Genomic DNA, 16,298 nt, shown 5'->3' on the forward strand with positions numbered 1-16,298 from the left:
AGGAAGAGGATCCCTCACAAGATCCATTTCAAGGAAGAGGATCCCTCACAAGATCCGTTTGCCAACTATCCCTTCAAAGAGCAACACATGTTCCAAATCCTCTATTTAGCTTTAAAGTGTTCAGTGATACTCTTCAATCTGTACACCAACTCAGATGACACTAAAGTACAACAACAAAATGCCACCCTTTGTGTCTAGGAATTGACTACTGTAGGTCTGTGTGTTCTTATTAAAAAAACACATCGATGTGTTGCTGTTCCAAAGTGGATCACTTTAAATGTCTTTATAGTCCACAGCTGCTAAAGACATTACAAGCACTGTGCATCCAAAGATGTCCCTGAAAAACATGCAATAATGTGTCGTATACTCTCAATAGAGCAGGCCTTCAGTAGAAGCAAAAAGGCAATGGAGGCAATTAAAGAAATGGTCTGGAAGATAGCCCATCTGTGATCGCATGTCCTCAGCCAGAAATGAACTGTGACGTTGTTGGAAGAACATATGAAGCCATGCCACACAGCCATGTTACAATATCCAGTAATCATACGCATAGGTGCGGTTACGAGTAATAATACTGATAGAAACAATGTATTTTGTTCCATTGATTTGAATGTTTCTTGGACATTAGATAATGGCACGCAGTAGGTGTAATTGTACATTTGAATATTCAAACTACTCTGTGTGCATATTAACACACACTAATTGAGCATGACATTTATTTTTTGTCAACGTGTTTGACAGGGGTGCAAAATTCCACACCTAGTTAGTGTCATTATTATAGCCAAGTGTTGACACCTGTATCTGTGAGTTTAAGAGGCTCCTGCTTCATTTCATTTCAGCTTTGTGACAACAGCAAAACAATCTGTTACCTACAGTTGAAGATGGAAGTTTACATACACTTAGGTTGGAGTCATTAAAACTCTTATTTCAACCACTCCACAAATTTCTTGTTAACAAACTATAGTTTTGGCAAGTCGGTTAGCACATCTACTTTGTGCATGGCACAAGTCATTTTTCCAACAATTCTTTACAGACAGATTATTTCATTTATAATTCACTGCATCACAATTCCAGTGGGTCAGAAGTTTTACATACACAAAGTTGACTGTGCCTTTAAACAGCTTGGGAAAATCCAGAAAACAACGTCATGGCTTTAGAAGCTTCTGATTGGCTAATTGACATCATTTGAGTCAATTCGAGGTGTACTTGTGGATGTATTTCAAGGCCTACCTTCAAACTCAGTGCCTCTTTGCTTAAGATCATGGGAAAATCAAAAGAAATCAGCCAAGACCTCAGAAAAAAGATTGTAGACCTCCACAAGTCTGGTTCATCCTTGGGAGCAATTTCCAAACGCCTGAAGGTACCACGTTTATCTGTACAAACAATAGTACGCCAGTATAAACACCATGGGACCACACAGCCGTCATACCGCTCAGGACTGGTGCACTTCACAAAATAGATGGCATCATAAGGTATGAAAATTATGTGGATATATTGAAGCAACATCTCAAGACATCAGTCAGGAAGTTAAAGCTTGGTCGCAAATGGGTCTTCCAAATGGACAATGACACCAAGCATACCCCCAAAGTTGTGGAAAAATGGCTTAAGGACAACAAAGTCAAGGTATTGGAGTGACCATCACAAAGCCCTGACATCAATCCTATAGAAAATTTGTGCGCACAACTGAAAAAGCGTGTGCGAGCAAGGAGGCCTACAAACCTGACTCAGTTACACCAGCTCTGTCAGGAGGAATGGGCCAAAATTCACCCAACTTATTGTGGGAAGCTTGTGGAAGGCTACCCGAAATGTTTGACCCAAGTTAAACAATTTAAAGGCAATGCTACCAAATACTAATGCAGTGTATGTAAACTTCTGACCCACTGGAAATGTGTTGGAAAAAAATCTAAAATAAATAATTCTCCCTACTATTATTCTGACATTTCACATTCTTAAAATAAAGTGGTGATCCTAACTGACATAAGACAGGGAATTTTACTAGGATTAAATGTCAGGAATTGTGAAAAACTGCATTTAAATGTATTTGGCTAAGGTGTATGTAAACTTCCGACTTCAACTGTACCTTGTTGTGTTGAACAACATGCATCATCACTTTAACTGCCCTCACTCAGGGACTAATAGCAGCACCCCCGACTGTTATTTTCTGACAGAAACATACTAGATGCTTTAAAATAGGTATATAAACATCGGCTGACGTAAGAAAAAGAGGATGACTCAAACCAGCGTCAGGCATCTTGGTGGGGAGAACAAAAAACTTCACCATAGTTAACTCTAAATACAGGGAGTTGTCCTACCAATATTAACCACGTGGAAGGAACCTTATTAACAGTCGTTTTCAGAAAGAATATAGACAATATCAGTGTTGGATTGATGAAGCAATACAATAAATTGTCGTTAACGTGTGTAAAAGTGACCGTTATTGTCCGTTAAACTTGCCAATGAGAACCATTGGTGTCTGTCTCTGTCTGCGTCAGACTTTACGCGCATCACAGCATGTCATTTTCCACCAAGGAACTCGCGGTGATTTTGCATCTCTGCGCGCAGATAGATGCTGGGTTTCGGAGGTTGTGCCTGAATGAAGCTTTGCCTTACTAAATGTGTGAATTTTGAATTGTTTTGAGAACAAATACTTTTGCTGTTCTACTTTGAATAAGGTAAGGAGGGCATTTACGATTCTTAATCCTTTCTTTCCATCTAGCAACGCATTAGGCTACTCGATTGCATCATGAAATATCTAGGCTAATAATAGGATAATCGTTAAAGTCAATGGAAAATAAGTGTCATGTCTCACCTTTTTCAAATCTGCATGATTGTTTCATAGGCTATTTCATACTGTTGCATTGTCTATAGAAAGCGTTCGTCTTTTTTTCCGTGCGATTTGAGGCTGAGCGCTCATTGGCGCGGTCACTCTAGGTTGCGGTGCTGTCCACAATATTTAGTTCGGTTATAAAGCCCTACAATAAGCATCCATGTCGTTCAGGTATACCATGTATTGAGTGATCAGGTCACCTATGGAGGAAATAGGCTACCGTGCTCTGTCTTTGGATGCATGGGACATCTTATTCCGGGGTTTTCTTGCCTTGACCTTGGCGACGATTCATGCAATGTGTCCTACAGCTGTTTGAAGCAATAATGTTTCGTTTTTTTCCCACAAGGAGCCAGACACGACACAGTGTACCTGTGGACATTAGGCCGATTGGCTATGACATGATGGTGTCTCTCAGTTGAGATGGGCCTGGAGGACGCACCCCTAAAGTGGGAAGATGCTAGATGTCAAGATGCTATGGGATTTCAACTCAGTTTTTAAAAAGTCCCAAATCCTCTAAAAACCACATGGAATAGAATAGTTTCTATAGAATATAATAATTTGTTGTCTTCAGAAAAGGCAATTATTTCCCCCAGTATACAACAATATCGTTTTGAGTTTGACATGGGATGTACTGAAACTGTCTAAGAACAAGTGATTAGACTCAATATGAGTGGACCATGGCCTGGGTATATTTCATTCACTCCTAGCCTCGATCCCGGTCGTGAATACGGTGTGATGTCTGGCAGCTTAAGGCTAGTTCACTTCTATTTTGTCAGAGTAACTCTATGTGATTCGCAGCAGTCCTTCAAGAGATGACAGTGACAGTCTATGAGATAGTGAGAGGAGGAGAGGTTGGGTATCACTGATGCTGCAGGGATGGAATTTACATTTAATAGGAAGAACCATTGCCTAGCAACCCCATTTGGATAAAGTGGAGCATCTCCTCCAGAAATGGCACAACAAGGAGCAGGACTGTTATGATTTAATCAACAACTCTTCCCTAGAGAGATGGGGTCTTACTGGTGGTCTGATTGCAGGTGTCAGCTATCTACTACTATCCAAATACCCTTCTTAACTTCATTTTGTGTTGTTTACACAGGGTTTGTTACGTAGCGTCACTACTCTCCACATGTATTAAGGAATCCATCCAGTTATTTGGCCTACAGAAATGCCATGATTCATAGTTGATGAGCAGACACGACAACAGTCTGGTTGATAAGGTCAAGGCTAAAGTGACAGACAGTCAGACAGGTCTGAGGGCCCCAGGATTCTCTCTCTCTCTCTCTCTCTCTCTCTCTCTCTCTCTCTCTCTCTCTCTCTCTCTCTCTCTCTCTCTCTCTCTCTCTCTCTCTCTCTCTCTCTCTCTCTCTCTCTCTCTCTCTCTCTCTCTCTCTCGTGAGAAGTGAATCACTCAATAGATTTTGTAGTTTCTATGTATTTATGTAAATAACAGCTGGTGCACGATCTCTAAGTAAGACTCAAGGTTTTGCTCGCCTGAGGTAGAGTGTCTCATGATAAGCTGTAGACCACACAATCAGCCTAGAGAGTTTTCATCTGTATTTTTCCTTTGCTGTCTACATACACCACAGACTGATGCTAGCACTAAGATCGCACTCAATGAGCTATATTCCGCCAAAAGCAAACAGTGAAACGCTCACCCAGAGGCGGCGCTCCTAGTGGCCGGGGACTTTAATGCAGGGAAACTTAAATCGGTCTTACCAAATTTCTATCACCATGTTAATTTAATGTGCAACCAGATGGAAAAAAACTTTGGAACACATTTACTCCACACACAGAGATGCATACAAAGCTCCCCCTCGCTCTCCATTTGGCAAACCCTGCTTTCAAGCAAAAATTAAAGCAGGAAGCACCAGTGACTCGATCAATAAAAAAGTGGTCAGATGAAGCAGAGGCTAAGCTACAAGACTGTTTTGCTAGCTCAGACTGGAATATGTTCCGGGAAGCACAGCCGAGAGCTGCCCAGTGACACGAGCCTACCAGACGAGCTAAACTACTTTTATACTCGCTTCGAGGAAAATAACACTGAAGCATACATGAGAGCACCAGCTGTTCCGGAAGACTGTGTGATCACGCTCTGCGCTGCCGATGTGAGTAAGACCTTTATACAGGTCAGCAGGGCCAGACGGATTACCAGGACATGTACTGCGAGCATGCGCTGACCAACTGGCAAGTGTCTTCACTGACATTTTCAACCTCTCCCTGTCTGAGTCTGTAATACCAACATGTTTTAAGCAGACCACCATAGTCCCTGTGCCCAAGAACACTAAGGTAACCTGCCTAAATGACTACCAACCCGTAGCACTCACGTCTGTAGCCATGAAGTGCTTTGAAAGGCTGATCATGGCTCACATCAACACCATTATCCCAGAAACCCTAGACTCACGCCAATTTACATACCGCCCTAACAGATCCACAGATGATGCAATCTCTATTGCACTCCACGCTGCCCTTTCCCCCCTAGACAAAAGGAACACCTATGTGAGAATGCCTTTCATTGACTACAGCTCAGCGTTCAACACCATAGTGCCCTCAAAGCTCATCAAAAAGTTAAGGACCCTGGGACTAAACACCTCCCTCTGCAACGGGATCCTGGACTTCCTGATGGACTTCCCCAGGTGGTAAGGGTAGGTAACAACACATCCCCCACGCTGGTCCTCAACGCTCTAGGGGTGCAGTCCCCTCCTGTACTCTCTGTTCACTCATGACTGCACGGCCAGGCACGACTCCAACACCATCATTAAGTTTGCCGATGACACAACAGTGGTAGGCCTGATCACCGACAACGCCGAGTCAGCCTATAGGGAGGAGGTCAGAGACCTGTCCGTGTGGTGCCAGGACAACAACCTCTCCCTCAACGTGATCAAGACAAAAGAGATGATTGTGGACTACAGGAAAAAGATGTCTGCGCATGCTCATCGACGGGGCTGCAGTGGAGTAGGTTGAGAGCTTCAAGTTCCTTGGCGTCCACATCACCAACAAACAAACATGGTCCAAGCACACCAAGACAGTCGTGAAGAGGGCACGACAAAACCTATTCCCCCTCAGGAGACTGAAATGATTTGTCATGGGTCCTCAAAAGATCCTCAAAAGGTTCTACAGCTGCACCATTGAGAGCATCCTGACTGGTTGCATCACTGCCTGGTATGGAACCTGCTCGGCCTCCGAACACAAGGCACTACAGAGGGTAGTGCGTACAGCCCAGTACATCACTGGGACAAAGCTTCCTGCCATCCAGGACCTCTATACCAAGCGGTGTCAGAGGAAGGCCCTAAAAATTGTCAAAGACTCCGGCCGCCCTAGTCATAGACTGTTCTCTCTGCTGCCGCACGGCAAGAGGTACCGTAGTGCCAAGTCTAGGTCCAAGAGGCTTCTAAACAGATTCTACCCCCAAGCCATAAGACTCCTGAACATCTAATCAAATGGCTACCCAGACTGTTTGCATTGCCCCCCACCTTTTACACAACTGCTACTCTCTGTGGTTATCATCTATGCATATTTTAATTACTCTACCTACATGTACATATTACCTCAATTACCTCAGCTAACGGTGCCCCTGCACATTGACTCTTTACCGGTACCCCCCTGTATATAGTCTCGCTATTGTTAATTTACTGCTGCTCTTTAATTAGTTGTTACTATTATTTCTTATTCTTATTCGTATTTTATATATATTTTTTAAACTGCATTGTTAGTTAAGGGCTCGTAAGTATGCATTTCACTGTATGGTCTACACTTGTTGTATTCGGCGCATGTGACTAATAAAAATGGATTTGAATTGATTTAAATAGGGAACATGGTACCATTTGGAATTCACAACACTGCTCCTGAGTGTCTGACACGTAGGCTGTAGTTTGTTTACAAATGCAATACGCTCCAAAAATGTTCACTCCAATTACAATTTACTGTATACAGTGGTGGAAAATGTACCCAATTGTCATACTTGAGTAAAAGTAAAGATACCTTAATAGAAAATGACTCAAGTAAAAGTAAAAGTCACCCAGTAAAATACTTAAGGTTTTAAATGTACTTAAGTATTAAAAGTAATTCTCAAATTCCTTATATCAAGCAAACCAGACCTCTATTTTCTTGTTTTTTTAAATGTACGGATAGCCAGGGGCACACTCCAATACTTAGACATAATTTACAAACAAAGCATTTGTGTTTAGTGAGTCCGCCAGATCAGATGCAGTAGGGATGACCAGAGAATTGGAGAATTGGACCTGTTCTACTGTAAGGCAGAGGCTGCAGTGATGACTCATTTTATTATGTGGTGAAGTGTTGCGGACTACAGAGAAACATGTTGATGTATCTCTATGTTTGCGTCCCAAATGGCATCCTATTCCTTATGTAGTGCACTACTTTTACATGGGCCCTGGTCAAAGGTAGTGCACTATATCGAATAGGATGCCATTTGGGACAAAGTCTTTGATTTATCTATAGTAGCTATGTGGAAGAAGTGGAAGAAATGGAAGAGGTCATTGATGTTGAGTACTACTGAGTGGAAGAGGTCATTGGTGTTGAGTACTACTGAGTGGAAGAGGTTATTGGTGTTGAGTACTACTGAGTGAAAGAGGTTATTGGTGTCGAGTACTACTGAGTGGAAGAGGTTATTGGTGTCGAGTACTACTGAGTGGAAGAGGTCATTGGTGTTGAGTACTACTGAGTGGAAGAGGTCATTGGTGTTGAGTACTACTGAGTGGAAGAGGTCATTGGTGTTGAGTACTACTGAGTGGAAGAGGTTATTGGTGTCGAGTACTACTGAGTGGAAGAGGTCATTGGTGTTGAGTACTGCTGAGTGGAAGAGGTCATTGGTGTTGACTACTACTGAGTGGAAGATGTTATTGGTGTCGAGTACTACTGAGTGGAAGAGGTCATTGGTGTTGAGTACTACTGAGTGGAAGAGGTCATTGGTGTTGAGTACTAATGAAAGGAAGAGGTCATTGGTGTTGAGTACTACTGAGTGGAAGAGGTTATTGGTGTCGAGTACTAATGAGTGGAAGAGGTCATTGGTGTTGAGTACTAATGAGTGGAAGAGGTCATTGGTGTTGAGTACTACTGAGTGGAAGAGGTCATTGGTGTTGAGTACTACTGAGTGGAAGAGGTTATTGGTGTCGAGTACTAATGAGTGGAAGAGGTCATTGGTGTTGAGTACTACTGAGTGGAAGAGGTTATTGGTGTCGAGTACTACTGAGTGGAAGAGGTCATTGGTGTTGAGTACTACTGAGTGGAAGAGGTTATTGGTGTCGAGTACTACTGAGTGGAAGAGGTCATTGGTGTTGAGTACTACTGAGTGGAAGAGGTTATTGGTGTCGAGTACCAATGAGTGGAAGAGGTCATTGATGTTGAGTACTACTGAGTGGAAGAGGTTATTGGTGTCGAGTACTAATGAGTGGAAGAGGTCATTGGTGTTGAGTACTACTGAGTGGAAGAGGTCATTGGTGTTGAGTACTACTGAGTGGAAGAGGTTATTGGTGTCGAGTACTCTTTTCGGCTTGGCTAACTAGCTACCTAGCTAGTAGATGGCAAATTGTTTTGTTCGAATGATGCATCTGGACACTCTGCCAGCTTTTTTGTTTCACCTGGCTGCTAATTCCTGATCTTTTGAAAATATCAATTGAAGTGTCAACTGAGAGGAATGGGAGATGCAGTAAAGGAATTCAATGCTGAGGCAGATGGCTCATAGTGAGGATGACTGGCTACTATTCTGAACTGTGTGTGGTGAGCTTTCTGGTGCGCAGAGCTGCTGAGGCAGAGGGCTCATAGTGAGGACGACTGGCTAATATTCTGAACTGTGTGTGGTGAGCTTTCTGGTGCGCAGAGCTGCTGAGGCAGAGGGCTCCTCGTGAAGACGACTGGCTACTACTCTGAACTGTGTGGTAGTTTCTGGTGCCCAGATCTGCTGAGGCAGAGGACTCCTCGTGAAGACGACTGGCTACTACTCTGAACTGTGTGGTAGTTTCTGGTGCCCAGATCTGCTGAGGCAGAGGACTCCTCGTGAAGACGACTGGCTACTACTCTGAACTGTGTGTGGTTTCTGGTGCCCAGATCTGCTGAGGCAGAGGGCTCCTCGTGAAGACGACTGGCTACTACTCTGAACTGTGTGGTAGTTTCTGGTGCCCAGATCTGCTGAGGCAGAGGACTCCTCGTGAAGACGACTGGCTACTACTCTGAACTGTGTGTGGTTTCTGGCGCCCAGAGCTGCTGAGGTGTCACCCAAGTGGGTACTACTTCACCCAAGTGGGTACTACACATTGTGAAGGAGAAGTGCAGTGGCTACACCACTCAGGCTGGTTCCCAGAGTAGCCCTGTACATGATCGTCACCAGACTCGTCATCGACCATCAACCAATCACCTTCCTCTGATCAAGCCGTGAGCTGTCCCTCTCCATCTTTGGAGGATGCATGCACTCAAATATTTGGCCTCTATTGGTTGACCTAACTATAGCTAGGGCTGCGATATTCTGGGAATTTTAGATCTGCTGATTCAACTCAACTGAATAGCAAATTATTATCTTCTTTTTTAAACACACATTTTCTCCTCTCCACCCGCTTCTGACTGTATGTGCTGCCATGTATTGTAAATATAATGAATATGAATGAATCATGAAGTGCTTTGAAAGGCTGGTCATGACACACATGACCTCCATCATTCCAGACACCCGGAAGCCACCCCAGACACCCAGAACCCACCCCAGACACCCAGAACCCACCCCAGACACCCAGAACCCACTCCAGACACCCAGAACCCACTCCAGTTCACTGGTTCCTGGAATTTCTGACGGGCCAACCCCAGGTGGTTAGAGTAGGCAACATCACCTCCGCCATGCTAACCCTCAACACGGGTGGCCCCACAGGGGTGTGTGCTTAACACCATCCTGTACTCCCTGTTTACTCATGACTGTGTGGCCAGGCATGTCTCCAACTCAATCATCAAGTTTGCTGACGACACGACAGTGGTAGGCCTAAATCGTCAACGGTGATGAGCCATCCTACAGGGAGGTGGTCAGAGAACTGGAAGTGTGGAGCCAGGACAATAACCTCTCCCTCAACTTCAGCAAGACCAAGGATCTGATCGTGGACTACAGGAAACAGTTGGGGTGCACACTCCCATCGACAGGTCAGCAGTGGAGAGGGTCAAGAGCTTTAAGTTCCTCGGTTCTCACATGGTCCTGTCACACCAGAACAGTCGTGAAGAATGCACGGCAATGCCTCTTCTCCCTCAGGAGGCTGAAATTTCTTTGGCATGGTCCGTCAGATCCTCAGGAACTTTTACAGATTGGAGGGCATCCTGACTGGTTGTATCAACATCTGGTATGGCAACTGCACCGCCTGCGACCGGATGGTCCTACAGAGGTTGGTGCGGATGGCCCAGCGCATCACTGGGAGCGAGCTCCCAGCCATACAGGATGTACATGCCAGGCGGTGTTTGAGAAAGACACGAAAAATTGCCAAAGCCTCCAGCCACCCGAGACATGGACTGTTCTCCATCCGGCAGGCGGTACCGGTGCATCAAGGCTCAGATCAACAGACTCCTAAACAGCTTCTATCCCCTGGCCATAAGACTGTTAAATGGCTTAACGACTACTGCTCTCCCTCTCCCACAGACTATCCACACTGACTCTATGTCCATCCACAGGTCACTACCCACTCAGACACAACCTAAGCTGCTGCTAAAATGATTATTGATTAGCTGTATTACTCCATCACGCTGCTGTCCATTGGTTATTGAATTCCATTACCATTAGTATCCATTACCTTTACATGTATATATTACCGTTTGTATATTGAGGCTCCTGAGTGGCGCAGCTGTCTAAGGCACTGCATCTCAGTGCAAGAGGCGTCACTACATTCCCTGGTTTGAATCCAGGCTGAATCACATCCGGCCGTGATTGGGAGTCCCATAGGGCGGTGCACAGTTGGCCCAGCGTCGTCCCGGGTTTGGCCGGTGTAGGCCGATATTGTAAATGAGAATTTGTTCTTAACTGAATTGCCTAGTTAAAAAAATACAAAATATTACCATAAGTATATATATATTCCTACTATCAGACAATTTTCAGCCCTGTATATCCTACTACCTGTCACTTTTTTATTTATAAACCCACCTCACTCACTCCAGTACCCCTGCATGTTGAATAAGGTACTGGCACTGACCTGTATATACAACCACTCCAGTACCCCTGGACATTGAATAAGGTACTGACCTGTATATACAACCACTCCAGTACCCTTGCACATTGAATAAGGTACTGGTACTGACCTGTATATACAACCACTCCAGTACCCCTGCACATTGAATAAGGTACTGACACTGACCTGTATATACAACCACTCCAGTACCCCTGCACATTGAATAAGGTACTGACCTGTATATACAACCACTCCAGTATCCCTGCACATTGAATAAGGTACTGGTACTGACCTGTATATACAACCACTCCAGTACCCCTGCACATTGAATAAGGTACTGACCTGTATATACAACCACTCCAGTATCCCTGCACATTGAATAAGGTACTGGTACTGACCTGTATATACAACCACTCCAGTACCCCTGCACATTGAATAAGGTACTGGTACTGACCTGTATATACAACCACTCCAGTACCCCTGCACATTGAATAAGGTACTGGTACTGACCTGTATATACAACCACTCCAGTACCCCTGCACATTGAATAAGGTACTGGTACTGACCTGTATATACAACCACTCCAGTACCCCTGGACATTGAATAAGGTACTGACCTGTATATACAACCACTCCAGTACCCCTGCACATTGAATAAGGTACTGGTACTGACCTGTATATACAACCACTCCAGTATCCCTGCACATTGAATAAGGTACTGGTACTGACCTGTATATACAACCACTCCAGTACCCCTGCACATTGAATAAGGTACTGGTACTGACCTGTATATACAACCACTCCAGTACCCCTGCACATTGAATAATAATTTTAAACCTGTTGTATCCTGCGTACGTGGCGAATATACATTGTAACTTGAATAGAACGGGTGTCCCCATTCAAGTCAACGATGGCATAATGGATGGACTGATGGCCATTGCTAAAATATGTGCTACGATTCAACTCAACTGACATTGCAAAAAGTCCATTCCATTGCATGAGCCACATCAGTTAGTATCATTTGAATGAACATTCTACATTACCATGGAAATGATTGCATCACCATACCAGGCAGCCATTGTGAGTGTACCCATGAGTTTACCAGTCAAATTGCCAGGGTTAGAGATTATAAACAAGCCTGTTTCATTCATTCTCTTTCTATGTGTGCTGCGGCTGCATTGTGGTCATTCAGTCAGCTGTTCGTTCAACCACAAAACAATTTAACGGTTATTACAGTCTTCAGTCATAACCATCGGTTACACGGTTATATTGTAATTTTGCCAGCCCTACCTACAGTTGAAGTCGAAAGTTTACATACAGCTTAGCCAAATACATTTAAACTCAGTTTTTCACAATTCCTGATATTTAATCCTAGTAAAAATTCCTGTTTTAGGTCAGTTAGGATCACCACTTTATTTTAAGAATGTGAAATGTCAGAATATAAGTAGAGAGAATTATTTATTTCAGCTTTTATTTCTTTCATCACATTCCCAGTGGGTCAGAAGTTTGCATACACTCAGTTAGTATTTGGTAGCATTGCCTTTAAATTGTTTAACTTGGGTCAAACGTTTCAGGTAGCCTTCCAAAAGCTTCCCACAATAAGTTGGGTGAATTTTGGCCCATTCCTTCTGACAGAGCTGGTGTAACTGAGTCAGGTTTCTAGGCCTCCTTGCTCACACACTCTTTTTCAGTTCTACCCACAAATTTTCTATGGGATTAAGGTCAGGGCTTTGTGATGGCCACTCTAATACCTTAACTTTGTTGTCCTTAAGCCATTTTTCCACAACTTCGGAAGTATGCTTGGGGACATTGTCCATGTGGAAGACCCATTTGCGACCAAGCTTTAACTTCCTGACTGATGTCTTGAGATGTTGCTTCAATATACCCACATAATTTTCATCCCTCATGATGCCATCTATTTTGTGAAGTGCACCAGTCCCTCCTGCAGCAAAGCACCCCCACAACATGATGCTGCCACCCCCGTGCTTCACGGTTGGGATGGTGTTCTTCGGCTTGCAAGCCTCCCCCTTTTCCCTCCAAACATAACGGTGGTCATTATGGCCAAATAGTTATATTTTTGTTTCATCAGACCAGAGGACATTTCTCCAAAAAGTACGATCTTTGTCCCCATGTGCAGTTGCAAACTGTAGTCTGGCTTTATTATGGCGGTTTTGGAGCAGTGGCTTCTTCCTTGCTGAGCAGCCTTTCAGGTTATGTCGATATAAATCAAATCAAATCAAATGTTATTGGTCCCATACACATGGTTAGCAGATGTTAAGTGTAGCGAAATGCTTGAGCTTCTAGCTCTGACCGTGCAGTAATATCTAACAAGTCATCTAACAATTTCACAACAACTACCTTATACACTCAAGTGTAAAGAAATGAATAAGAATATGTACATATAAATATGTGGATGAGCGTTGGCCGAGCGGCATAGGCAAGATGCAGTAGATGGTATATAGAGTACAGCATGTACATATGAGATGAGTAATGTAGGGTATGAAAACATTATATAAAGTGGCGTTGTTTCAAGTGACTAGAGATATGTTTATTATCTCAAAAAAAATTATTATTAAAGTGGCTAGAGATTTGAGTCAGTATGTTGGCAGCAGCCGCTCAATGTTAGTGATGGCTGTTGAACACTGATGGCCTTGAGATAGAAACTGTTTTTCAGTCTCTCGGTTCCAGCTTTGATGCACCTGTACTGACCTTGCCTTCTGGATGATAACGGAGTGAACAGGCAGTGGCTTGGGACGTTGTTGTCCTTGATTATCTTTTTGGCCTTCCCGTGACATCGGGTGGTGTAGGTGTCCTGGAGGGCAGGTAGTTTGCCCATGGTGATGCATTGTGCAGACCTCACTACCCTCTGGAGAGCCTTACGGTTGTGGGCGGATACTTTTGTACCTGTTTCCTCAAGCATTTTCACAAGGTCCTTTGCTATTGTTCTGGGATTGATTTGCACTTCTCGCACCAAAGTACGTTCATCTCTAGGAGACAGAACGCTCCTTCCTGAGCAGTATGACGGCTGCATAGTCCCATGGTGTTTATACTTGCGTACTATTGTTTGTACAGATGAACGTGGTACCTTCAGGCGTTTGGAAATTGCTCCCAAGGATGAACCAGACTTGTGGAGGTCTACAATTTTTTTCTTAGGTCTTGGCTGATTTATTTTGATTTTCCCATGATCTCAAGCAAAGAGGCACTAAGTTTGAAGGTGGGCCTTGAAATACATCCACAAGTACACCTCCAATTGACTCAAATGATGTCATTTAGCCTATCAGAAGCTTCTAAAGCCATGACATCATTTTCTGGAAGTTTCCAAGCTGTTTAAGGGCACAGTCAACTTAGTGTATAGGTGTATAGGTAAGTATGTAAACTTCTGACCCACTGGAATTGTGATACAGTGAAATATAAGTGAAATAATCTGTCTGTAAACAATTGTTGGAAAAATGACTTGTGTCATGCAGAAAGTAGATGTCCTAACCGACTTGCCAAAACTATAGTTTGTTAACAAGAAATTTGTGGAGTGGTTGAAAAACGAGTTTTAATGACTCCAACCTAAGTCTATGTAAACTTCCAACTTCAACTGTATAGCACAGACCCCCCCCCCCATCAGATGCACTGGCTAAACCAACAACATAGCATCCCTCTGAGGAAGGGACAGGAAAGGGGATACTGACTAGTCAAGCAGCCAGTCAGCCCACAGTCCCAAGCAGCCAGTCAGCCGACCACCCCAAGCAGCCAACCAACCAACCACCAGGGATTAGAGGGTTTTATACAGAGTCTCCCTCCACAAAGTTACATTCAGTTGCACAATGCGGTGAACTCAGGCGATTTCCATTCAGACTCAATTTCTAGACAAATCTCCTTTAGTTATTACATTAGACTTGGCATAATTAATGGGACTGACATAATACAGCTGAATCATGCTGAAATGTTGGGCTATTTGATCAAATCTACTGGAGTTTTAAAGAGCCCATACAGGAGGGGGGAGGAGACTGCTGTGGATGGGGTGTCTGTATTTGTCTAGTTGCATAAGAAATGTCGCTGTAAATGATCTGTGTTTTAAGGCATATACAGAAGTTGTATTTCCAAATCGGATTGTTTAGGACATGGACAGATTTCTCTAACCAACTCGTAACTTGTCTCTTCACAGGTTCAAGACAAAAAACCACCCCGCATCTTTACGCCTGTGGAATCTACCTTTTGACCATCTCTGACCCCTTCTGACATCTAACCCCTGACCGTAGACCCCCCTCACCATCCACCGCCACCATGCCTAAAAACAGCAAGGTGACCCTGGGACTCCCTCACAGTGATCCCGTCACTGAGTCAGTGGCGGACCTCCTGACCCTGGCCGAGCCCCTGGACTATAAGAGCAGCCGGATGAGTATGGGTCTCAGCCCCGGGGCCCAGCCGGCCATGGGCAAGGGACTGCTACCTTCTCCAGGGGACGAGGAGGGGAGGCCAGCCTGGAACAGCAAGCTGCAGTACATCCTGGCCCAGGTTGGGTTCTCTGTGGGGCTGGGCAATGTCTGGAGGTTCCCCTACCTGTGTCAGAAGAACGGAGGAGGTGGGTAACGCTGGAGAATCTCGGTATTGTACTTAGTTACTGGTGGGGATTCTGGATAGTGTAGTCACAGGGGGGATATGGGTACCTTAGTCTTTGTCAGGATTATCTATTGGGCTGGGAAACATTTGGAGGTTCCCCTACCTGTGTCACAAGAACAGAGGAGGTGGGTTCTGGGTATTGTAATCACTCTTGGAGTGGGGGGATATGGATACTGTTGTCACTAGTGGGGATTATGGTTACTGTATTTTCGGTAAGGGGGGGCTTCCCTATAGGCCCCGGCATCGTATTGAGGTTCCTCTACCTAGGCCGGAAGAATGGAGGAGCTGGGTATTGTAGTCACCGGGGATTCTGGGTACTGTAGTCAATCTGCATACTGTAATTACTAGTGGGGATTTAGGGAACTCTGTGAAGCAGTTACTGTGTTATAATAATGATGATGATAATGACGATCATGAAGACCCATGCTGTGTTTACTATGTATGTATCAGAACACGCTCATCCTTTACAGCTTTACAAGGCTTGAGAAAATGCAGTTTGTTTTGATGTCACCAGTCACCCCAGGCTGGTGGATAAATGGTGGGGGGTATTGGGGTAAGAGCATCACATCTCTCGACTAGACAGGGTCATTGTTCTGGCAGACTGGACAGGTGTGAAATAACAGGCAGTTGTAGCTGTCACTATTCACATTTCTATGGTGTAGTAACAGGCTGAGTCAGGGAACATCCAATAGGTGACCCTGAGCATCTTGTTCACTT

General features: G+C 44.3%; 1 protein-coding gene across 1 annotated transcript in view; it reads left to right on the forward strand.

The window, feature by feature from the left end:
- Positions 1 to 2,348: 2,348 nt before the first annotated feature.
- Positions 2,349 to 16,298, forward strand: part of LOC139543085 (sodium-dependent neutral amino acid transporter SLC6A17-like) — a 45,382-nt gene continuing 31,432 nt past the window's right edge. The window contains exons 1-2 of the mRNA XM_071349237.1: positions 2,349 to 2,669; positions 15,127 to 15,543. Coding sequence (XP_071205338.1) covers positions 15,246 to 15,543 — 298 coding nt within the window. The 5' untranslated portion in view covers positions 2,349 to 2,669; positions 15,127 to 15,245. The remainder of the gene's footprint in view (positions 2,670 to 15,126; positions 15,544 to 16,298) is intronic.

The sequence above is a fragment of the Salvelinus alpinus genome, chromosome 17, assembly GCF_045679555.1.
Source record: "Salvelinus alpinus chromosome 17, SLU_Salpinus.1, whole genome shotgun sequence".
In the NCBI taxonomy this organism is placed as follows: Eukaryota; Metazoa; Chordata; class Actinopteri; order Salmoniformes; family Salmonidae; genus Salvelinus; species Salvelinus alpinus.